This window comes from Aulonocara sp. 'chitande type north' Nkhata Bay, linkage group LG19 (assembly GCF_057382095.1).
Source record: "Aulonocara sp. 'chitande type north' Nkhata Bay isolate Kocher_YH1m ecotype deep benthic linkage group LG19, A_spYH_male_GT1.1, whole genome shotgun sequence".
NCBI lineage: Eukaryota > Metazoa > Chordata > Actinopteri > Cichliformes > Cichlidae > Aulonocara > Aulonocara sp. 'chitande type north' Nkhata Bay.
This window is the reverse complement of record NC_141362.1, coordinates 10497819-10521937: the sequence shown is the minus strand read 5'-3', so window position 1 is coordinate 10521937 and position 24119 is coordinate 10497819. Positions and strand designations below refer to the sequence as shown.

The 24119-nt window shown below is 48.1% G+C and overlaps 2 protein-coding genes across 9 annotated transcripts in view; one reads left to right on the top strand and one right to left on the bottom strand.

Annotated features, from left to right (window-relative positions):
- ccdc88c (coiled-coil and HOOK domain protein 88C) overlaps positions 1-24119 on the bottom strand; it is a 58605-nt gene continuing 34486 nt past the window's right edge. For 3 of the 4 annotated variants that reach the window (XM_086275850.1, XM_086275852.1, XM_086275853.1), the window contains 15 exons: positions 23077-23204; positions 22862-23003; positions 22651-22788; positions 22308-22469; positions 21941-22218; positions 12389-12532; positions 11947-12133; positions 11725-11870; positions 10552-10641; positions 9950-10197; positions 5889-5978; positions 5483-5596; positions 5282-5401; positions 4581-4819; positions 1-3624 (listed from right to left, as the gene is read on the bottom strand). In XM_086275850.1, the coding sequence (XP_086131976.1) occupies positions 2875-3624; positions 4581-4819; positions 5282-5401; positions 5483-5596; positions 5889-5978; positions 9950-10197; positions 10552-10641; positions 11725-11870; positions 11947-12133; positions 12389-12532; positions 21941-22218; positions 22308-22469; positions 22651-22788; positions 22862-23003; positions 23077-23204 (2976 nt within the window). In that variant the 3' untranslated portion in view covers positions 1-2874. The remainder of the gene's footprint in view (positions 3625-4580; positions 4820-5281; positions 5402-5482; positions 5597-5888; positions 5979-9949; positions 10198-10551; positions 10642-11724; positions 11871-11946; positions 12134-12388; positions 12533-21940; positions 22219-22307; positions 22470-22650; positions 22789-22861; positions 23004-23076; positions 23205-24119) is intronic. The other variant, XM_086275851.1, reaches the window with a different exon arrangement.
- On the top strand, positions 8349-18388 carry LOC147306539 (endonuclease domain-containing 1 protein-like). 5 transcript variants are annotated; one of them, XM_086275854.1, is made up of 6 exons: positions 8349-8387; positions 16106-16216; positions 16300-16385; positions 16524-16632; positions 16895-17078; positions 17356-18388. In XM_086275854.1, the coding sequence occupies exons 2-6, from the start codon at positions 16142-16144 to the stop codon at positions 17784-17786; spliced, it is 885 nt and encodes a 294-aa protein (XP_086131980.1). In that variant the 5' UTR covers positions 8349-8387; positions 16106-16141; the 3' UTR covers positions 17787-18388. The 5 variants fall into 5 exon arrangements, with proteins under 5 accessions (XP_086131980.1, XP_086131984.1, XP_086131982.1 ...); XM_086275858.1 differs by lacking the exon at positions 8349-8387 and adding an exon at positions 13290-13382; XM_086275856.1 differs by lacking the exon at positions 8349-8387 and adding an exon at positions 13573-13698.

Sequence of the window (24119 nt, the reverse complement as noted above, 5' to 3'; positions counted from 1 at the left end):
CACACACACGTAGGAAAATATTTAGTATACACATCCAGAAATGCATACACTATTATATATTGTACATATATTTATTAGTTTCAGGTTGGCCATTCTTGTATTTTGCTTGTTTGTGTTGTTGTGTTTGCACATCTCTGTTGCTTGTGGGGCTCGCACACAAGAATTTCACTCGCATGTGCTGTGCCAGTGTGCCTGCACATGTGATGTGACAATAAAAGTGATTTGATTTGATGTCACAGCCTCATTTTTATTTTTTAACTTCTGAATCTTTGAACAAACGCTCACAGACGTCTGAAACACAAGCAGCACGCAGAGTCGAAGTAGATCTGCACACGCTCAGCTGTTTGCGTGTCCGGAGACGACCGTGGAGTCTCTCACACCAATTGCATTTCAGCGTTCTGAAGGCGACTCTGATGCTGTGATGCAGGTTTGGTGGTGTGGTCACTGATGGGTCAGGTCAAAGGTCACAGTTTGAATTTAACCTGGCGATGCCTGGTGTAGGAAAGCAGCTGTCTGAACACATCTGGCGAGTCATCTGAAACGTTCCCACGACATGAAAAGAGCCCGTCACGGTTACCCGTCTGCAGCCGTGACTCATCTCGCCGTCAGAGAAAGAGGAAATGTGTTAAAATGAAAGTGTCTTGATTCGAGGAACTCAGAGGTCATCAGCCACAGGCGCACTCTACAGGGGGGAGGAGCCTCCTCTGCACACCTGTCCACTCAGACGATCTCACAGCTTTAATTAGCGTTGAGCAGCAAGAGCTCAGGTGGAAGAACGGGTGGTGTTCCCATCAGGTGGTGAGTGGATCGATCCCAGCTCGTCCAACGAGTGCGTGGCTGATGAGACGACTACCTGTTACCTCACGCTCCTGACGCAACCTCAACCGTCAGGCTCTACCTTTAAGAGGGAAAACGTCACAGGAAGCAAACTTTCCTGAGCGCTGTGTTGCCAATGATGCTGTGTGTGTCTGTTCAGGTGTGACGAGTGTGACAGAGGTCAAAGGTTAAAAATCTTTATTAGCAAAAAGCTTTGACGTGTTTCTGCTCTCAGCCTCTGAGCGCGTCTGCAGCGACCGCAGCAGAAATCGTCTTAAAGTGAACTACAGCAAATCCAGTTACAGCAGGAACGTCATTGACGCCGCCACTTCCTCTTTCACTTCCTCCTCCTAATGAAAGATGACGCTTCGCGGCGAGCACACAGGAAGTCAGGAAGAAGTAAGAGACCGTAAAGTCGAACTGTTCTTAACGTCGCCCACCTGCTGCATGCACAAGTGATCTAAGTGATGTCACAAAGGTGTCACAGAGGCCCCACCCACCTGCATTAAAACTGTTTGTGAGGGGCAGCCAATCAGAATAAAGTTTTCTAACAGCCAGCTCGCTCGCTCTCAGATATTCTTATAATGTGATCTGATTGGCTCGTGATGAAGCCGGAGGATTTAATTGGCTGCTGAGAAATGAGCATGATGTGTATGTATGAATCCTCCCTTGCAGAGGGAGGAGCTAAAGCAGCCTGATTCAGACAGAGCTCAGACACAGAAGCATTATTCTGAGCTGAGACTTATGCTCAGCCACTCTCATAGGTGCAGCAGTAACCAGCAGAACAGGTCGACTTTACAGCAAACACAAACAGAGCAAACGCACAGGTAACATGACATCATCGACCTGCAGCGCCGCCACACACACAGGAAGTCATTTGGTATTTTCAAAGTAAAGTAAAAAAAAAAAAAATCATCAAACACATACAAATTCCAGGAGGAATAATTTAACTCATATCAGCTCAGTCTTCATTTCATAACTCCAGTGTTACATCTTCATCTCTACCATCATCATCATCGTTAATGTAGTGCTTTGAAACAGCAGGTCAAAGGTCAGTCATTAAATATCATCAGCTGTGTGTGAGACACACCTTCAGTCATTGTGCCTCCTCTTCCTCTCCGAAGTGTCTGTGAGCTCAGCCAGAGGGAAAAACACTAAAATCATTCACGTGACCTCTGAGACAAACAGACAATCACCAATTAAGCAAACGAGCGTGAATCCGGGAATGAGGTGTGTGTGAGTTTCTGTGTGTGTGTGTGTGTGTGTGTGTTCCATCTATAATTCACACAAACACCAAACAGTGGCTTTTACAGCTCAGAGGAAACACGTAAATGATTTTACTGTCAGCCACAGGCTCCAAACCTCAGTGTGTGTCTGTGTGTGTGAGTGTTTGAATTAAACCCAGCTGAGCAGGCAGAGAAGCCACAGAAACCCCCAGAAACCCTATCTGTGTGTGTGTGTGTGTGTGTCTAGTGTCGGCTTGGGTTGAGCAACATTTCCAGTAAAGTGTCAGAGCGTTGCATGCTGGGATAGAATCTAAAGATGGATGGAGCAGGGCTGTAATTTAAAAGGGAGGAGGCTCTCCGCCTGTCCTGTTTATCCCCCCCACCACCCTTCCTGTGTCTTTTCCAGTGTATGGCGTGATGTTGGAGGCGGGGAATGTGGCGTCCCGTACATTCAGGCGGCGGTCCTGCAGAGTCCAGCAGTTAGACAGGGCCGCTCGTAGTGTTGTGTTTTGGTGGCTGCAGGGTGGAGGTGAGCAGCGTCTTCTCTGTGTGTTAGAGACGGAGCGTCAGCTTGGCATCACTATAGATTCCAAAAAAGATGTTTTCAGGAAACGTCCCGCTCCGGTAAGCCCCGCCCCCCTGTGGGGAGCGCTGGTAGTGTCATGGCATCAGCAAAATCTCGGCTCCATCCAGTCCTGCATCCACCGCAGAGAGATGATCATGTGACTGCCTCACCTGTCCACTTATTTACTAACAGGAAGTGAAAGGGTGGCGTTGCTTCAGTCTCACTTCCTGTCTCTGAGGCTGGATGCAGGGCGTGGTGCTCCGGTATTTAGACGCAGCCGTACTCGTACCACACCGTCTGCGGGTCGTTGTTGGGGTCAGGTGACGCCGGCGTACTCTTTGGGCGTTCCACAGAGCCACACCTCCCACTCTCGCCATCCTTCTTCGTGTGGGCGGAGTCGCCCAACCGCCCCTCCCTCGGGACCTCTGCGTACTCGGGGGTGTCGTCAGGCTGCGCGGCAGGCGTCGCTCTCACTGGGGTTACCATGGCAATTTCTCCACGGTGAGGGCCGTTTCGGGAGGTGGCGCTCCACCCTCGGTCCCGCTCTCGCTCCGCGTAGCGCTCCGCCTGCAGGTTCAGGGAGGCGGAGTGGTGGATGGGCGGGTTCAGGAAGCTGCCATCTGCGTGCTGGTTGGACAGAGCGGTAAAACGAGCCGACAGCGGCCGCTCTCTCCCAGTGGTCCCACCTCCTTGACGGCGCATCACGGCGTCGGCCTGGCCGGGGGAGACGTCGTGTCCTCTGAAGCTGTCCGGCCCGTTGGAGCGCAGCAGGTCGGCCGAGGCCAGGCTGAAGGTCCTGCTCAGTGATTGGCTGCTTCTCTGAGCCGAGGCCGGCGACTGGCCCACGGGCTGACGGGGCGAGGGCTTCACACTCTGTCCCGGCCTCTGATTGGACGACTGCACGGTGGGCGTGACGTAGTTGGTGGGCGTCGCCTGATCGCTGCAGGCAACAGCTGAGGGGGCGGGGCTTCTAGCAAAATAGTCCGTCACCAGGTCCTCTCTGCTTCCTGTGGACACCTGAAACCCAGAGAAGCAGTCAGGGCGGGGCTGACAAAGGGCAAAGGTCAAACACACCTGAGCTGTGACTGAGAAGCCGGGAAAAACAACGGGTCGCTTTTATAAACAATGACCTCTGAAGCGGTTGATAACGGCGTGATCAGAGCGCGTGCAGCAAACCGAAACACGGCGAATATAAATGCTTCAGTTAGAAACCGCCGCCGTGCCTGCCTCCACCCATCAGCTGCACCTGAACATATCAACCACACCGTCAGTGTTTTTCACGCACCGTCCTGCACGAAACACCGAGCTTCAACGAGAAACATCTGACCTGCTGAAGCAGCAGAGCTTCCTGTTTTACTGCCGCTCTGCTCTCGGACGCTCGAGGCGCCGACTCACTAAAACACCGAGGGCAGCAAATATGTGAGTGCAGCGCTCACAGCAGCAGCAGGGGATCTTCAGGCTATTTATCAGACGTTATCATCATCGAGCTGCACACCACACAATCGTGACATCGCTGCTCCGAACACTTTGATCTGCTAGAAACAGGAAGTGTGCTGACACCGCTGTGACGTCACGAGTTCATCTCTCAGGCTAAAGCTTCTCACAGTGTTACTCAGATTCACTGAATCATCACGTTTCAGTCTCACCTTTTGCTGCTTCTAATAAAAGTATGTGTGTTATCTGGTTGCTAGGTTACTCTATCCTCACTGAAGGTCATATTGAAACTCAGGCTCAACAGGAAGTAACGCAGGACGTCCTCGCTCTGACTCCTCAGGCTGGTCTAAACTGACGTGCACTAAAACACAAAGCTCCTGGTGTGAGACTGAATGTCACGTCTGCTCTGTGGGCAGGTCTGAGGTCAGGGGTTCAAAGGTCAGAACGTCTTCAGCGTGAGTCTCCCCGACCGAAAGCTCGCCTCGTGTGATCAGCGGCGACGGCGGTGTGTGTGCAGAAATATGTGCCTCATGTCTCACCACAGGAGGAGACTGCAGGTTGCTCTCCTGCAGGAACTCTTCCAGCGTCACCATCTCACTCCCAGGAGAAGCAGGGCGGGTCTTGCTTCTGACCCCGCCTCCACGCTGTGGCTGGGCCCTCTGGGGTGCGTGGTCATATGGAAGGGTGGAGCTTCGCGACAGGGTCAGCTGTGATTGGCTGAGACCTGTGACGTCGTCACTGGAGAGGCTGGCAGAGCGGCCCTGGCGTTCTGAGAAATCTGAAAAGAAAGTACAGCTGAGTGCGGCGAAAGTGGGAAAGGTGACATTTGTGCCTGTAAACTAGCCCCGCCTCCACAGATCACCTAGTCCCACCTCCAAAGTTTAGCTAGCACAGATTTGACCTGAAGTTCTTTAATTTCATTTCTCAGAGACTCTGTTGCAACACACCTGAATACCCTGAGTCCTTCTTTAGTAAGACGAAGCTGAGGCAGCGAGCTCTAACTCTGTTTGAGTAAACGTTTGGAAAACTGCACTTCTACAGCACTTTTATTTCACCATGTTCATTCACTCATGAGCTGCTGTAACATGAATCAAATGGCTGAATTCAGCACGTAGTCAGGTTCGTCAGTCTTGCTGACGACCTACTAAACGTGACCATGTGTGTTGCAGCAGAGACACGCAGCCCTCGAGGAGATCGAGACTCCTGCTCTGTGCAGATTTAACCAGGTGTGTGTCTGTACCTCTGCAGCTCACAGGTGAGTTGGAGCTGGACGTGTTGTGGCTGAAGTCGGCCGACCCCGGGCGACCTCTGAACGCCGGGTCCGAGGCGTTGTGGCGCGAGTCTTCGTCCAGTAACGGGCCTGTAAATGTGACCGCAGCGTCACACGTGCAGTGTTTCAGACTTCTACAGCTGCTCTGAGTAAAACAAAAAGCCGGCCTACCTCTGGGCCTGCGCACGGCGATCTGGCCCAGCCTGGAGGCGGAGCTGCCGGTGAAGCCCAGCGAAGACGACGGATGGCTCGGAGTGGAGCTCAGATGGATTTTATGGGTCTGACCTGGAATTAAAACAGACAATCAGGAAGTTCTTGTATGTGCAGTTCCTCAAACCCCAGGAACCATTTTTGTTACAGCGTCGACTCGGCTCGACGTCTGAGCTCAGCTGCACCAGCAAGGCTCAGTTTTACTGTTTTAATGGGCGCTTTTACTCTTTTAGTCAGGACCCACAGACTGCCACAGAGTGGGCGGAGCTCCCGCTCTGTGGGGCAGGAACACCTCAGAGCCCGAGCTGGAAGCCTTCCTCAGGAAGCTGACCTGCAGCCTGTGAAAGCACTGTGAGGGCTACGGTACCTGGTCCCTGTGCATCTTCTCCGTTCACGCTTTCGCTGCTTCCTCCTGGCGTGCTGCTGTGATAAACGCCCCGGCTCCTGTCCGCCAAACCTGTGGACCAATTAGAATGCAGTGAGGAGGGATTCACAGCGGCAGGGTTAATATCACTGGAAGCACAGCGGCGTGAGTGGGCGGGCCGTGAGCGTGAGGTCAGCGTCACAAAGAGCAAAGCAGGACACGGCGGCACGCACACACTCACTATGTGACCTGATGACATCACAGCGTGATCAGAGATGGCAGCTCCTGACCTGCATTCGAGGGACAGGACGCAGCTGAAGCAGTGAGAGTGCAAACACACCTGCTGCGTCCCACCTGACAGCGGACACGGTTCGTCAAAACTAAGGACACTGTGCTGTGATCTGACCAATCAGAAGCTGGGGGAGGGCCATTAGCGATAACTGTGACATCTGTGAAGTTTCCATTAAAGCACATCTGCAGGTTCAGGAACATTGCTGTCCAGACAGGAAACAACAAACCTACTTCCTGTCTGCGTACTTCCTGTCTGATGATGACTTTAAAGACGCTGGTTTTTACTTTCGTGATAAAACTAATCAAACGATGAAACATGACAGCTGCAGCGAGCTGTGCTTGTCTGAGACATGTGACCCTGAGAGCACAGGTGAGCGTACAGGTGAGCGCACAGGTGCAGCAGTTGTGATTCTGTGAGTGTTTCATTGGGCGAAGCCTGCAGGTCTGCGTTAAAGCGGCGTCTGAAGCTTTCTGCTGCAGGAAGTGATGAGAGCGAGCGCCATCGCTACAAATCCACTTAGGACTGAAAACCTTCATGACTTTAAAGACTCACAGCTCAGAACAGACTGCAAGCTACACACAAATGCACACACACACACATACACACACACTCACACAGACACACGCGCACACACACTACTTACTAATAACACTGTCCAGAAACACGGGGCTGCTCGAGGTTGTCTTTAATGTTTTAGTGTCAGAGGTGTGTGTGTGTGTGTGTGTGTGTGTGTGTGTGTGTGTGTGCGCGCGTGTGTCACACTGATGACTGTGATGATGAGGATGGTGTCAGTGGGCACAAAGGATGAGGATGATGATGAGGATGTTAGAAATCTCCGTTGGCTAGGATTGGCTGGCTAGCGATGAGGTCGGCTGTGAGGTCGGCGGAGGACCAAAATCGCAGTCGTCTGGTGAGAGAGAGAGAGGGGCGGCGGGTGATGGGGGAGGATGAGGTCGGCGACAGGGAGGAGGAGGAAGAGGGGAGGATCTTGTCTTGACTTTTACTGCGGAGAAATTTGAAGCGTTTTGGAGGAGGAGCTGAGGAGACGGGAGGAAAAGGAAAGGTGAGTAAACGAAAGAAAACACCGACGTGAGAACTTGTTATGGATGAACAGCAGAGATCGTGCAGAGAACCCAGAACCTACCAATCAGAGAGCTCGTCAGAGCTGAGCTCGGCTCACACTCAGGCTAACCTGAAGCTCGGCGCCGCCGCTGCTGCGCAACATTCTCAGTAACGACTCAGGCCTAACGCCTGTAATTACACTGTAATTACCTACACATACTCAAAGGTCATGAGGCTGTACAGCAAACAGAAAAGTAATTGTACTGAAAGTACATTAAAGTACTGCAGTACTGGCAGTAGCTGCCCGAAATCTGGAGTGGATCAACCTTTAACCTTTAGCATCATGCACATCAAAGCAAGTGCGGATATAAATATAATCCACTCCATAATAATCCATAACACACGTCACAGCGTACGCAGATGTGGAAATACTCGACTAAATACACTGAAAGTATCTGTATGTAAATATAACAGATTACACTGAAACCTTTAGTTACAGGGGAACTACGTCCTCACAGGCTGCATTAAAGTGTTCCCAGCTTCAGTGACCTTTAAAAACACCTGACACTGATGAAGGAGAGCAGGGAGGTGAGGAAGACTAGGATGTAACGTCCTGTGTTAAACAGGCTTTTAGCCGAGCTCAGCCCGAGTTCAGAGAGAACCCACAGATGTTAGGAGCATGCACCACAGAGCGAGGAAGAGGACGACGCAGGAGCCGCTGTCTGTGACGACTCATCACATTTTGCACTTGTTGGATCACAAACGTTTCAGTGCCGACCTTCTTACTGTTTATAAATGTGGGCGGAGCCTAAACGATGTCAGTATGTGACGGTTAAAAAACCCGACGCACCCCTCTGTGTCAGTGTGAGGAAGTGTAAGTGCACGTTCAACCCCGGACAAGTCCTGATGTAAGACGTTTCCACAGCACGTCTCTGTTTCTGTGGACAAGGAGTCCATGCCGTCCTGCAGCCATCACACACAAAGGTTTGTTTTCACTTCCATCCAACAGTTTGCTTCACAGAAAACATCTTCTCAAACACATGATCTGTCCTGTTTTGTCCAGATGTGCTGAACAGCTGGAGGACACTGTGGTGCTGCTCATCGTGGACACAGACGTGGACACACGTTCCTGCTCTCAGCGACGGTCCGTGAGTGATTTTAACCCTTTATGACCCACCACAGAACCAAGTCCTCCAGAGTTTATCTTTATATCTTTACATGCTGTGGAGCCATTTGTGGGAGCATTTCAAGCTGCTATACATCAATACAACCATTACAGCCCAAATTTTAATAATATGTTTGCATTAAGTGCACAGTAATTACATCAATTGCAAAAAAGTGCAATAAACTACAAAAAAAAATTTAAAATCTTTTTTTTTTTTGGAATATATTTGTAGTTAGAGAAATTTAAGAGGCTTATCACTCAAAACTGTAAATACAAAAAAGTTGCACAGAATAGTTTCCAACCACAGGAAATTTATTTTGAGTGTCTTCATAGTTTTATTTTTGAGATACACCAATTTTTATAAACTGCAGGAAAAATGAAGATAAATATTATAATGCAGATTTGCTAAAAAACAGCATCTGTATCAAAATAAACTATTTCCAGCAGTGCAGTTTGAGTTCCAAGCATCCCAGAAATAATAAAGAAAAGCATGAAGTCAAACATGACTTTTAAAAACTCCAGTACAGGCTTATAAGGTGAAGATAAAGATAAAAAACTACATTTTCCGCGAAAATGACGTCACTTACGGTTTCGGGCAGGTAATGGCGGACATGCGATCGTTCGCGCTGACGTCTATTCCAACATAGGAAGTGTTGATCAGCTGATCGGATCGGCAAAGCGTGTTTCTGGAATATTATGTTTTTGCTGCTGCAAGTGGTTTTTATGCAATTTTTGCAAAGCTTTATGTGGAAGGAAACCGTGACCGAGGACAAGCTGATGGCATAACAAGTAAGTACAACTCCTCCGGTTTCATATGCAAAAAAATTTATTGCGCTAGCTTATGCGGTTCGGGTTCTACAGGGATTTAAAAATAGTTACACAAAACGGAGCGTGCCCGCTCCGACCGGTCTTAAAGGGTTGAAGGCGTGCCAGCATTCCCGACGGTCCCAAACTAAGAATGTGACATCTGGAACATCACGCCGGCCAAAAAGCACAAAGACAGTTTTTGTTGTTCTTTCCTGTTTCACTTTGTTCTCATTTAGGCTCCAAAGAAACAAACAGAGGTTTCTGTGAGAGGGCTGCTCGCTCCACGTGTCCTCCACAGGTGAGGAGTAACACGCCAACAACACGCCTGCAGAAAACTCCTGTTCAGACTAAAAGTGCACAAGCAGCTGTGCAGTCGAGGACCTGTCACTGCATGTCTGAATTTAAATGAGCTGCGTCTGTGGAGCGATGACTGACAGGTAACGAGTCAAAGAACGGATCGAATCTGATAAAAACCCTGAAAATCTGCAGTAAAAATATCAGACGTGTGCACGGCTGGATCAGCTGCTCAGGAAGGTTCCAGATGTGAACTTACTGTCAGTCATGTGAAAGCCAACGGCGCCCTCTACAGGACAGAGAGAGCAGCTCCCCCACATGTGCTCTGAGCCTCTGATCAGAAGTCCCCAAACTTCACAGTGAGCGAGTCCCCGAGAGAAAACGAAACACTCTGCAGGCATGTTTAATGAGTTTCTGTGTGTGTGTGTGTGTGTGTGTGTGTACCTCGGCTGATGGGGGTCACAGCTGGACTCTGGGGGCCCGGGCTGTTATGGTCGCCGTCCTGCGAGTCACTGAGGGTCCTCTGGGGTGGAGGGGGCGGGGTGGAGGGGGGCAGGAGGGGGGGCGTGGCTGGTAGGGGGATGTCCGGGGCGCTCTTAGTCCGCTCCCTCTCGGCCCCCCTCTCCCGGCTGCTCTCCTTTCGGGGTTTGATGAGTTTGACTAAAGCTTTGGCTCCGGCCCACTGACTCCTCCTGCAACACACGGCAGCACGCTTAATCGATAATCAAGACCTGCAACACAGTTTTAAACACAATCAGGGCTCTGATTGCACAATAAAGCAGGAAACGGCGTCACTCTTTCAATTTGTATAGCGCCAAATCAAAGCGCTTTAACCGACTAGACCTGGAAAAATCAAACCTCCACGAGCATGTTGGGCTCTTTCATGTTTCCGGCCTCTGCGCTGAAACCTGCAGCCGCTCACCTGTTTGTCACAGGTGTGACAAACAACCTGGCAGCACGCGTGAGCGCTGAGTAGGATTCTGGGATTTGGTCTGTAGATGCGTATGGATACCCAACAGCTGATGCTGTGAAGTGTGGACTCTTACTTTTTAGGCGTGGGGTCGTAGAACTTGTACTGGTCCATGATCTTCTCCTCCAGTTTCTCCTTCTGACGACGGAGAGCGTTCAGCTTATCACTGACGAGACAGACAGACATCGGTCACAGTCGGCCGTTTGTGATCCCTGACGGCACCACGGTGCCGGGTGGAGTTTAGATCAGCGGTGTCAAACTCACTTTATGTCTGGCGGCCCACGCACCAGTGCAACTTCCTGTCAGACGTTACAGATTCAACTGTTTTTCTGTCAGCTCGACTCGACTGTCAGAACAAAGATGACAGAAAAGTTCTGCTCGCTCAGACTCTCCACTTTATTTCACTGGACTCACAGAAAAACTGATATTTCTCTTTAATTGTCTGCTGTGGCAGCTGTTTGGGTTGGTTGCTGAAATTGTTTTGAGCTTTTCGCTGAGACTCTGGCGTTTCCGTGGAAACCACACGTGTCTACATTTAAATAAGAGATGTGACAGTACGTCTTTTAAACCCCGGTACGGGGCCTCAGGTTAGTGACTGTGTGTGAATGGCCATGAGGAGGTTTGAGTAGGAAAGTCCAAAACGAGAACACGTGAGGTTTAAGGACAATCCTCATAATTTCTGTCCTCAGATTTTCACTCAAACACAGACAAACGCTCATTTTACGTTTTCACGCTTTCTTCGCGGTCCCCCGACACGCTTGTATTTAAATCCAGCTCCCGTCTCTCTGTGTACCTGGCCTGTACCACTACACTCGCCTGCCCCCTTCCTTCTTTCACATAATGGTATGATCCCAGTCTGTCTTTGCATGTCATTGGCCGCATGATGTGCCTGTCAAAATAATGTCCCACCCCTCCCTGCGAGGATTCTCAGCAGGGCTGACGATTCAACTCCCCCACACTGACGGCCATCATTAACTGACATGAAATTATCTCACTGCCAGATGTGGCCCACGGGTTTGACACCCCTGATTTAGATGGTCCAACCTGCTGATGAGATGGCAGGTGTGTGCCTGCAGGTGTGTGCCTGCAGGTGTGTGCCTGCAGGTGTGTGCAGCAGCCACGTAAAAGCTAAACACAGATGTGAGGACTGCACCGACTGACAGCTGAGGATAAACCGCGTTCGTCAGCGATCAGCTCGTCCTGCAGGACGTCGCCTGTCTGAACCTCGCGGCGGCTGACGAGCACTCACATGTAGAGCTTCTGCTCCTGGTGGTACAGCTCCTTGCTCTCCATGCTCCTCTCCAGCAGCGCGTGGTTCTGCTGACTCAGCAGGTTGATCTGGCTCAGCAGGTGGTGGTTCTCCTCCTCCAGGTTCCCTTTGAGGCGACTCAGGAGCTGGGCGCACACACAGAGGAGGCGGTGACCACGCTGCAGCCCGTCAATCAGCCGTTTCAGAAAAACGTGCGCTTACCTCACAGTGGTTGTCTAGTTTAGTCATGGTGAGATCTAGCGTCTGGTGCTGCTCCATCAGCGAATCGTATTGCGCCATACACTGACTCACTTCCAGCTGGGAGGAGCTTAAAGAGCTCTTGAGTTCGTTCAGTCGCTGCTGGAGCCCCTTGCTCTGCTCCGCCTGCTGTGATTGGCTCTCGGAGAGTCTGAAGATGGAAGCAGAAGGTGAACAGTTTAAAGTCTGTGCTCACTGGCTGCTGTCAAGGGTTTTCATTGGCTGTTACTGAGCTCTGATGAGCAGCATCAGCTGGTAGCTCCGCCCTCTCATCCAAACATGGTCACTTCTGGAACCAACATGGAGGAGAAAACGCTAACACAGAGGCTTCAAAACATCAGAACCTAATGCGTGATGTCATGATTGTCCATCTTTGCTATACAGTCTGTGTGTGAAAACACATCACCTGTCCACATCTGTTTTCAGCTGGAGGTTTTCCTGCTGCAGGAGGCGGTTCTTCTGGATCTCCAGGTTTAGCTCCTCCTTCTCTTTCAGGCCACGCCCCTCATGCTCCTCCCATTTCTCCTTTTGCTGCAGCAGTGCACAGTACCTGCAGACGTGCAGAGCAAAATGATTAGCCACGTCACATCACACACTTTAAATGAATTTAATTTTTTATCACTACAATGTTTCTAATCGACTCTCTGAACCACCAGCTACCGCTTCTCCACCCTGTACGACACTGCCAGTCACATTATGTCGTTAATTACAACAAGGAGAAACCTCTGCATGAAAAGTGGATGGTGGAACCTCAGGAATACAACAGCTTAATATCACCGTAACACACCAGAATGAGTCGTTTTCCTGTAAACAAAGTAAATTTTACTGTGTGCATGTAGATCAGCTGACCTATAACATGTTTACATCACATCATGTCAATCTTCTACCTTCAGCTGGTGAATGAGGAGTTTGAAAAGGACATGATGAGAGAGGATTCACTGAAACTAAACTCTAATGAAATAGGAACGAGGCAGGCAACATGTAAGTGCTACAAACAACAACCTGCAGGATACAGCCGAGGTCACTTCAACCCAACGATTAGACGTCCTGCTCTTTATCGCCATTGTGCTGCGAACATCATTAAAACTCACACATCATCAATGCAGCTGCAGTTTCAGAGTAAAACTATATTTAACTGTGAAAAGAGGAAGTCTCAATGTGTCAGAGTTTGGCTGTCTCGAAGTGTCTCTCTGTGTCTGAGAGTGGTTTAAATTCATGTACAAATATCAGCCCCACTCAAAGGGTCAAAGGTGAGAATACTTCAGCACAGGTGAGGCTGACAGAGACAGGAAGTGGAGCATGGTGGAGCTTTAGGAGGGGAGATGTGGATAGGAATGATACAAACTGCATCCAGGACAGAACTGCAGCCTCAGGTTTCTGTCGTTCTGACACCGTTACAGGTACATGATGTAACAGATTACTTTCTATAGCAGCTACAGACTCCATTACTTGTAATAAAAGACTAATGTGTAATAGATTACTTTTTGTGAGTAATAATCCAACACTGCCTGTATCACATCTTTCATTGTTCTGGTTTCTTGTCCAGAACCAGACGATGGGGGGCGCTTATCGCGGGGTGGGTGGGGCTGTAAAGTGGTATTTTTGGAAAGGTATATATAGTTAAGTTGAGCAAATATAAGCAGAGTTCGGCAGGAAGAATAAGAGTTCCCGTTCTGAAGCCAGCAGCAGTCAGCTGTGTTCCAGCTGTTCTCTCAGGTGAGTAAATGCGTCACACTGCCTGCACATCAAAGCCTTCAGAGCGAACAGCGGTGTGACTGACACGGTGTGTAAACGCAGGTAAACGGAACTTTATTCTGTTTCCGGTCTGTCCGCGTGTCTGCTCGCACTGAAACACGCGGACCGGGGACGTTGCTGCGCGGTGTTTGAAGTGTGAAGGCGGAAGTTGGAAACCGGGAGTTCCGGGTCGGATTTCTACTTTAAAGCCGTAGAAGCCTGGAAACACTGACAATGGAAGCCGCTTCCGGATGTTGGAGAAGGGTCTGGGGGATGATGCGCTAGAGCGGAAGTGAGTGGACCTCTGACTTTGACCACGTGACCGAAGAACTCGCGACTCCGCGCTCATTTCGATACAAATTCCGTAAATGTTTATTGTATTATTTGACATAAATAAGGTTTATAAGGACTGCGCTCATTGGCTAACAGCGGGTCCGCCGCTAGCCAATGAGCGACCACAGTCAGAGCCCCGCCCCCACCCTTAAGAACTCCTCCGAAATCAGTCCGTGACGTCACGGCGGCTACAGCAATTATCGTTCGTGACGTTTCACAGAGCAGCTTTCCCTCTGACCCGTCACCTCAGGTGTGTCATACACGAGTCTGCGGACGCCTCTCCGTCATCGGTGCCATTTTTTTCTCTTGGAAAAACCGAAATAAACGTGGTGGATGTAGCATACAAATTAAAACTCAGATATGCAAACGGATATTTATTTGAGGTTTTTAATTTGTCACAAGGTCCAACAATCAGGACAATCACAGAACCTGCTTATTGAAACAATGAAACTGTGATCCTGAGCAAACTCACTGAGAGCTTCTGTCGGGTACAAATGTCCAGACACTTGTCCTCACACTCAGGCATCACAGCTGCATTCAGAGCACTGCATCTGTTTAGTGGGCCCTGGAGCAGGTTCAGAGATGTGACTGAGAACAGCACCAGCCCCACCTGTGAGCCTCCTCTGCTCTTCACCACACTCCGAGTCACACCGAGGCAGCAGCTTTGACTTAAGTTCAGACAGAGTCAGAAGGAGCCGATCAAAGTGAAGAGTTACTGTTAGTGATGCTGTTAGCTTCCAGGACTGTGGGCGTTTAACCTGCCACAGGTAACGTGAGGACTGCAGAAGAATAAAACTCATAAATCTGGAATCAAGTTCTCAGTCATCCAGATCATCGTAGTCAAAGGAGCTTGCAAAGAAAAGCGTCTGGACTTCTTTAAGTTGCTTGAAGACGTTTCACCTCTCATCCAAGAAGCTTCTTCAGTTCTAAGGTCAAATGGTGGAGAGTCCCAGATTTAAACCTAGTGGGAGTTTCCCCCGCAGAGGGACAAAAGGACCCCGTGATGATCCTCTAATCGCCTGAGCCAAGGTGTGAAACTGGGTGTGGGTCCCAATCAGCCAGGGTTTCGGGTGAGCTCATTGTGAAATCTGGCCTTGATAAGGTGGAGCGGGTGGAGGGAGGTTTGGAATCTTCACACCCCCCCGTTCTCTGCTGCCTGTTGGAGCGGGGGGCTGGGGCTGGAGGAGGAGTTGGCCGTCCGATTGGGGCTTGGATTGCTGGTCTGCTTCTCTCCACCCCAGGGAAGAGGGTAACACCACCTGGGTCTGGGTGCAGTTTCCCTCTCCAGGGGCAAGGGTACCTAGACCTGGGGAGCACTGGGCTGTGGCCCCCCCACGCCCTCTAGCAGATCATTACATGAAGGAACCTTTTAAAAACAAGCACGTCCATGCTCACAGGTGTGCACACGGGTGCTCACACACACAAACTACACCCTTTTTGGCTCCTACCTCAAAGCACACTGTGCGCTGTTGATCTTACGTGCTGCACAATAATGTTTAATATTTAGTATTTACTGTTATATTCACATAGATCATCATGATGTTGTTTATTATATTGCTCTTTTTTTTGCTTGTTTTCTCTTTTCTCTTTCTCAACAGGTGATCCAGGTGATTGATAGATGGATTTTTGTCTGTTTGTTTTGTTGGTTTTTGTTTTTTGCCCTTTATCACCGTAAAAATACATTGATGGGTTTTTTTGCACTAATAAAGTTAGTCAATTATATCGTCAGCTATATCATTATCGCAAATTTTCAAATATAGATCATGATAAAACTTTTGGCCATATTGCCCTTCCCTAATAACAGCTTATTCAGAGCAGATAACTTTCCGCCTGAATCAGAGGAGAATGAGAACATTGTGTTTTCTAAAGGGTGCATTTAGTTTTAGAATATTCTGATTTGAATCATCGTGTAAATTAAAACAGAATATATTCATCATGTTTGCGCTCTGGAGCATTGATGGGACGTTAGTGAGATTCTGGCTCTTTCGTTGCGTGCAGCGTGCAGCTGCCTCCTTCCAGCACAGTGACGAAAATCTCGGGTCATTTCTTGTGTTAGGTGTTACTCACACGGAGGATCTCAGACTTATCCAGCATGCAGAGCTCGGTGACCGTGTGCCTCCTCCTCCTCGTCTTTCCCGTCAACGCACACGTCGTGGAAAACTTTGAGGTTTGTGTGTCAGTGCGTTCATAAAGATGATAAGATGGTTTCTGTGTGTGTTTAAACCTGGTTTCTGCTGCTCTGTTGTGTAGATGTGCATGGAATACTTTTACAAGGGGCATGTGCCAGAATGGACTCCCAATGATCACGTCCACATCTGCCAGATGTTTAATAACAGGTAATGATCATATTAAATAAAAGTATTTATTTATTCTGTTAAACTGCAGAGCTGGACTTGAACTTTCTGATCTGTCGTTACTATTGTGAACTTTACTTTTAAGATTCAGTCTTTCTAATTGACTCTGTGAACCACCAGATACCACTTTGCCACCCTGTACGACACCACCAACCGCATTCCCGTCTACTCTGCTTATGTAGTTGAGGATGGCAAAAGCTCCGATCACAGATGGATGGTGGAGCCTCAGGTATACGACAGCTTTGTAAATGAGACCCACTCAGGTTTCTTCCACAGACAGCTGATCCCAGACTTCCTGACAGATGCTAAAGCTGCATCACACATTTACATTTCAGTGAAGACTGTAAAAAGTGATGGCAGTACTTTGTGTGTTTAATATTACAGTAATACACCAGAATGAGTCGTTTTAATGTAAACAAAGTACTGTGTGCATGTAGATCAGCTGACCTATAACATGTTTACATCACTTCATGTCGATCTTCTACCTTTAGCTGGTAAAACAGGAGTTTGAAGAGGCGAACATGATGACAGAGAATTCACTGATTTACAAACATCGTACACTAGACCCTATAGACCCTAAGGACATAGGAACGAGGCAGGCAACAGATGACGACTACAATAAACGTCCTGATGGATACAGCCGAGGTCACCTCAACCCCAACTCGCACCATGCAGGTAAGAGAGGTCGAGCTGTTCTGAGGGGTTTGTCATGTGTCTCATGCACACTCAGTAAGATGTACACGCGTGTTCTCGCATGTGGGAGACAGAACACAGTCCCAGGAACATGTACCAGAGAACACAGGAAAGAAGAAGACTTCAAACACAAGACCTTTAAAAATAATTACGTTCTGTTTATGAGGGAAATGTATTCTACACAGCACTTCATAACCTGCTACGCTCTCATTTACCCACCAATCACATCCTTCTTCTGTCTCTACATCATTTTCTACAGGTGATGCTTCCAAAGCCACTATGACCCTGACTAATATAGTTCCTCAAAAACAATCACTGAACGAAAAGAAGTGGAAAGATCATGAGGATACACTCAAAGGTTGGGCCAAAGATAACAAAGTCTACGTTCTGGTCGGTGCGATTCCATCCAAAGGAAACTGGATCAAAAGAGATAACCAGCCAGGTGTCAACATCCCTGACTACATGTGGGTCGCCCACTGCTACTATAACAAGACATCACAGTCTTATGAGAGTGGAGGTGCCACAGCTAAGAATGTTGAGAACAAGATCTACAAGTACACCCTGTCACAGCTTCAAGCCTTTCTTCAACAACACAACCAAGTAGCTGCAGGTCAGCTGTTTCACAACGACTGCTATGTGGAGCAGGCTGCAGGTGCGTCTGCAGCAGCAGGAAATCCTTGTGACATATAATCCAGAAATACTCACGAGATCACTGATCTCTGCAGAGTCACGCAGCTCATCCTTTCCTCAGCACTGCACACATGAACTCATGTAAACAGTTACTGTGATCTTAACTGTGTCGCACAAATGTCAGCATGTTTATGGTGCAGGTGAACACATGCTGTCATGCTTACAGGCTGCTTTACTCTGAGAGCAGCTTCACTGCAGCTTGTTGCTTATTAAAATCTGATGAAATGCTCAGTGTCGCGTGTTGGTGTGTTCAGTCAAAATCAGCAAGTGTGACAAACTTCACTGAGCCGATGGAGGCTCTGACCTCAGAGTGCAGACGCCTGATGTTTCTCAGCTGGAACAAACACATTTAAACCCTGACAGATTCAATTCAATTCAATTCAATTCAATTTTATTTATATAGCGCCAAATCACAACATAAGTCGCCTCAAGGCGCTTCATAGATACAGAGAAAAACCCAACAATCATATGACCCCTATGAGCAAGCACTTTGGCAACAGTGGGAAGGAAAAACTCCCTTTTAACAGGAAGAAACCTCCAGCAGAACCAGGCTCAGGGAGGGGCGGCCATCTGCTGCGACCGGTTGGGGTGAGAGAAGGAAGACAGGATAAAGACATGCTGTGGAAGAGAGACAGAGGTTAATAACAGATATGATTCAATGCAGAGAGGTCTGTTAATACAGTGAGTGAGAAAGGTGACTGAAAAGAAAAAACTCAATGCATCATGGGAATCCCCCGGCAGCCTATGTCTATTGCAGCATAACTAAGGGAGGATCCAGGGTCACCTGGTCCAGCCCTAACTATATGCTTTAGCAAAAAGGAAAGTTTTAAGCCTAATCTTAAAAGTAGAGATAGTGTCTGTCTCCCGAATCCAAACTGGAAGCTGGTTCCACAGAAGAGGGGCCTGAAAACTGAAGGCTCTGCCTCCCATTCTACTTTTAAATACTCTAGGAACAACAAGTAGGCCTGCAGAGCGAGAGCGAAGTGCTCTAATAGGGTGATATGGTACTACAAGGTCATTAAGCTAAGATGGGGCCTGATTATTTAAGACCTTGTATGTGAGGAGCAGGATTTTGAATTCAATTCTGGATTTAACAGGAAGCCAATGAAGGGAAGCCAAAACAGGAGAAATATGCTCTCTCTTTCTAGTCCCTGTCAGGACTCTTGCTGCAGCATTTTGGATTAGCTGAAGGCTTTTCAGTGAGTTTTTAGGACTTCCTGATAATAATGAATTGCAGTAGTCCAGCCTGAAAGTAATAAATGCATGAACTAGTTTTTCAGCGTCACTCTGAGACAGGATATTTTTAATTTTAGAGATGTTGCGCAAATGGAAGAACGCAGTCTTACATATTTGTTTAAGATGTGCATTGAAGGACATGTCCTGGTCAAAAATGACTCCAAGGTTCCTCACAGCATTACTGGAGGCCAAGGTAATGCCATCTAGAGTAAGAATCTGCTTAGACACTATATTTCTAGGCTTTTCAGGGCCGAGTACAATAACCTCAGTTTTATCTGAATTAAGAAGCAGAAAGTTAGCAGCCATCCAGGTCTTTATGTCTTTAAGACATTCCTGCAGTTTAACTAATTGGTGTGTGTTATCTGGCTTCATGGGTAGATAGAGCTGGGTGTCATCTGCATAGCAGTGAAAATGTATGCTATGTCTTCTAATGATGCTGCCTAAGGGAAGCATGTATAATGTAAACAGAATTGGTCCTAGCACTGAACCCTGTGGAACTCCATAATTAACCTCAGTGTGTGAAGAGGACTCTCCATTTACATGCACAAACTGGAGTCTATTAGATAGATATGATACAAACCACTGCAGTGCAGTACCTGTAATACCTACAGCATGTTCTAATCGCTCTAATAGGATATTATGGTCGACAGTATCGAACGCTGCACTAAGGTCTAGCAGGACAAGCACAGAGATGAGTCCACTGTCAGAGGCCATAAGAAGATCATTTGTAACCTTCACTAAAGCTGTTTCTGTGCTGTGATGAGCTCTGAAACCTGACTGAAACTCTTCAAATAAACCATTCCTCTGCAGATGATCTGTTAGCTGTTTGACAACTACTCTTTCAAGGATTTTTGATATGAAAGGAAGGTTGGAGATTGGCCTATAATTAGCTAAGACTGCTGGGTCTAGAGATGGCTTTTTGAGTAAAGGTTTAACTACAGCCAGCTTGAAGGCCTGTGGTACATAGCCGATCATTAGAGATAGGTTGATCATATTTAAGATCGAAGAATTAATTAATGGCAGGACTTCTTTGAGCAGTTTTGTAGGAATGGGGTCTAAAAGACACGTTGATGGCTTGGAGGAAGTAATTATTGAAGTTAATTCAGAAAGATCAATTGGAGAAAAAGAGTCTAACTTAACATCAATGGTACTAAGAGTAGCTGTAGATAATATTACATCTGTGGGATGATTACTGGTAATTTTTTCTCTAATGATAAAAATTTTATTTGTGAAGAAGTTCATGAAGTCATTAATAGTTAACGTTAAAGGGATTGTTGGCTCAAAAGAGCTCTGACTTTTTGTCAGCCTGGCTACAGTGCTGAAGAGAAACCTGGGGTTGTTCTTATTTTCTTCAATCAGTGATGAATAGTAAGATGTTCTGGCTTTGCGGAGGGCTTTCTTATAAAGCAGCAAACTATTTCTCCAGGCCAAATGATGATCCTCTAAATTTGTGACACGCCATTTCCTCTCCAGATTACGAGTCTTCTGCTTTAGGGTACGTGTTTCAGAATTATACCACGGAGTCAGGTACTTCTGATTTGAGACCTTAGTTTTCACAGGAGCTACAGTATCCAGAGTCGTACATAGTGAGGAGGTGAAATTATTAACAAGATAATCGACCTCTGTTGGGGTAGCGTTCAGATAGCTGCTCTGCTCTATGTTGGTACAGGGCATTGAAGATGATAACAGTGGGTGGATTATATTCTTAAACTTAGTTACAGCGCTTTCAGAAAGACATCTACTTTGATAAAGTCTACTCTCCACCGCTGTGTAATCAATTATTGTAAATGTAAATGTTATCAGGAAATGATCAGACAGGAGAGGGTTTTCAGGAAACACTGTTAAATGTTCAGTTTCTATGCCATATCTTAAAACAAGATCTAGAGTGTGATTAAAGTGGTGGGTGGGTTCTTTTACATTTTGAGAGAAGCCAATTGAGTCTAATAACAGATTAAATGCCATGTTGAGGCTGTCATTTTTAGCATCTACATGGATGTTAAAATCACCCACAATAATTATTTTATCTGAGCTCAAAACTAAATTAGATATAAAGTCTGAGAAATCAGACAGAAACTCTGTGTAAGGCCCAGGTGGACGATAGATGATAACAAGTAAGACTGGTTTCTGAGTTTACAGCTGGGGTGGACAATGTTAAGCATCAGGCTTTCAAATGAATTAAAAGTCTGTCTTGGTCTTTCATTAACTATTAGGCTGGTGTGAAAAATTGCTGCCACACCGCCCCCTCGGCCTGTGCTTCGAGATTTCTGGTAGTTAGAATGACTCGGGGGTGTTGATTCATTTAAACTAACATAATCATCCTGCTGCAACCAGGTTTCTGTAAGGCAGAGTAAATCAATTTGTTGATCAATTATTAAGTCATGTACTAACAGAGACTTGGAGGAGAGAGACCTAATATTTAATAATCCACATTTCACTGTTTTACTCTTTGGTTCAGATGTGGATACTGTATTGTTCTTTCTTTGTAATTGTTTATACAAAGACTGTTTAGACAGAGAGGGAGCAGCAGAGCGAGCAGCGGCGCTCCGTGCTCATCAGACCCTCTGCTCTTCATCGCCATCGTGACTGCAGCTGCAGTTTCAGAGCAAACCTCTATTTAAACTGTGAAAGGAGGAAGTGTCATTGGGTCAAAGGTCAGCCACCTCAAAGCGTCTCTCTGAGTTCAAATTCATGCACACCTCGCCGGTATTAGCCTGATTTAAGGGGTCAAAGGTGAAGCTGACAGAACAAGTGACACAGACAGGAAGTGACACGGATGGTTAGATCAGCTAAAAGGAAACTTGCGGCTCAGGAGCGATCAGGAGCCGTTTCCATGGTTACACTCGGCGCCCTTTCTCACACCTGTGCTGCTTCCTATTACCTGAATCATTCCAGCGCTTCACGTCGACGCGTCCACTTACTTGCCGTGCAGCGTCCTGTGCTCGCTCTCCAGCGCCCTCTGTTTGCCCTTCAGCGCCGCGTGCTGACTGATCAGCTGCTCGTACTCATGAGCCTGCCTCTCGTGAACGCTCAGCAGGCGCTCGTGATCGCTGAGCACGCCCTCTCTGGCTCGCCACGCCTCCTCGCGCTGCCGCTGCCACGACTCCACCTCCGTCTCCAGGGCGGTCACCTGGCCTTGCAGCACGGCATTCTGGGCCATGAGAGAGGCGCTCTGAGAGGAGAGGGTGGAGTTCTCCACCTGAGAGGACACAGAGATGAAGCGTGAGTGCGATGGCCTGAGTGTAAACTGGGTCAAAGTTACACGTGCGTGAGCGTGCGTGAGCGTGCCTGCAGCTTCGCCGTCTGCGTGTGCAACGCCGAGTTCTGCTCCTGCAGCGTGGTGGTGTGCCGCTGCAGCGCCGCCATCTGGTTGTTGAGGGAAGTGTTCTGGTTCTCCAGCTGCTTCAGCTGCTCCTTCAGCAGACTGCTCTCCGTCTGCAGGGAGGCATTCTGGACCAAACAAACACAGTTTCACAGCAGTCACACAAACTCATCCATCAAATTAGCACAAAGCGTTTTTCACGTGTGAGAACATTTCTGAGGTGCTGAACAGGAAACGTTCCTGTGCTGCTATAATCATTAACAGTGATAACATCATTATTAATGATGATGATCAGAAACAGCGGCTCACGTTCTTCTCCACGTCGATCAGGTGATCTTTGATTCGCAGCAGTTCGGCCGTGGCGCTGCGGTCAGCCGCCGGGTGCTGCTGGGAGTTGTGGTTTACTTCCTTGTGCTGCTGATGGGAGGCGGACGCCGTCTGACGAGCCTGCAGCGGGAAAGAAAAATGTCAGACTGTCGCACAGCTTCAACGTTACAGAGGCGAAGGCGCGTTTCCTCACAGCTTCCAGCTCCGCGTGAAGCGTCTTGTTGAGGGCGCCGCTTTCTTCCAGCTTCTTTTCCAGGCTGGAGATTTTCTCCTCCTTGACCTTCATGGTCTGCTGGACGGTTTCCTCCAGCCGAGACTCCAGCAGCCTGTACCTGCTGACATTCAAACACATCCGTGAGTCGTCAGAGATCCGCTTTAAAGTGCACAGGTGAGGTCGCGGGGTCGTACCTGTCCTCCAGCGTGTGCTCCTGCTGCAGCAGCTTCTCCCGGTTCAGTCCGATCTTCTCCAGCTCTTCGTTCAGTCGCTCCAGCTCGACCTTCTGCTGCTGAACGCTCAGCTTCTCCGACACCAGCTCCTGCAAAACCGCAACACAAACACCGCTGAAGGTCACGGGCGCTCGGCGTCAGGCTCAGAGCGGCCGACGTCGCCGAGCGTCTGCCTGAGCGTCTGCCTGAGCGTCTGCAGTACAGCTGGGACATATTATACCTTTCATGGTAACACCGGTGTAATGTTAGGCAACGATAAGAAAATGAAACATCGCGATAGAACATGGGTAAAACACGCATGTGCGGTGCCTTTGTTTTTATACAAACATGGCGTAAAAAAGCACGGCGGTGGAGAACAAGAAGGCAAACAGACGAACAAAAATAGGTTTGTAAAAGTGGAGCAACCGCAGTGATGTGGAACTGGTTTGGTTTTCGTCAGAAAGCCACCAAAGCACAATGTTTTGTAGAACATGCCAGCGGGCTGTCGTGGTGAAGGGAGGAAACACCACAAACCTATTTCATCATCTGAAGCAGAAGCGCTTCGAGTACAACACAGCTGTCAACGAAGAGGCTTCAACAAGCGCGGTGGTGAGACCAGAGAAGCTGACCCAACAAACAGTCGGCTTTAAATAGCTGCAGGCCTTAGCCAACGCTGGGGGGAACAAACTAACGCAGAGACGCATCGTTTAGGATATGATGCCCACTCAGAGTGTGAAGGAGGTTTCACACAGGTGCATTTGCTCTGTCACATGTTTGTAGCTTTAATGCAGATAAAACACAGCTGCTTGTTCAAGTGGAAATAAACTGATGATTTTTTTTGCACTAATAAAGTTGAGTTGTAAAGTATTTAGTCTCGCATCAGTTACATGGTGAGTTACATCGTTTGGCCACACTGCCCCGCCCCACTCTGCAGGTTTCCAAAGAGCCGAGAATGAACAGCTGACACAAGTTACAGTCTGTTTTAACCACATGCGCGTTTTCAGACTTGCTGATTGGTTGTTCAG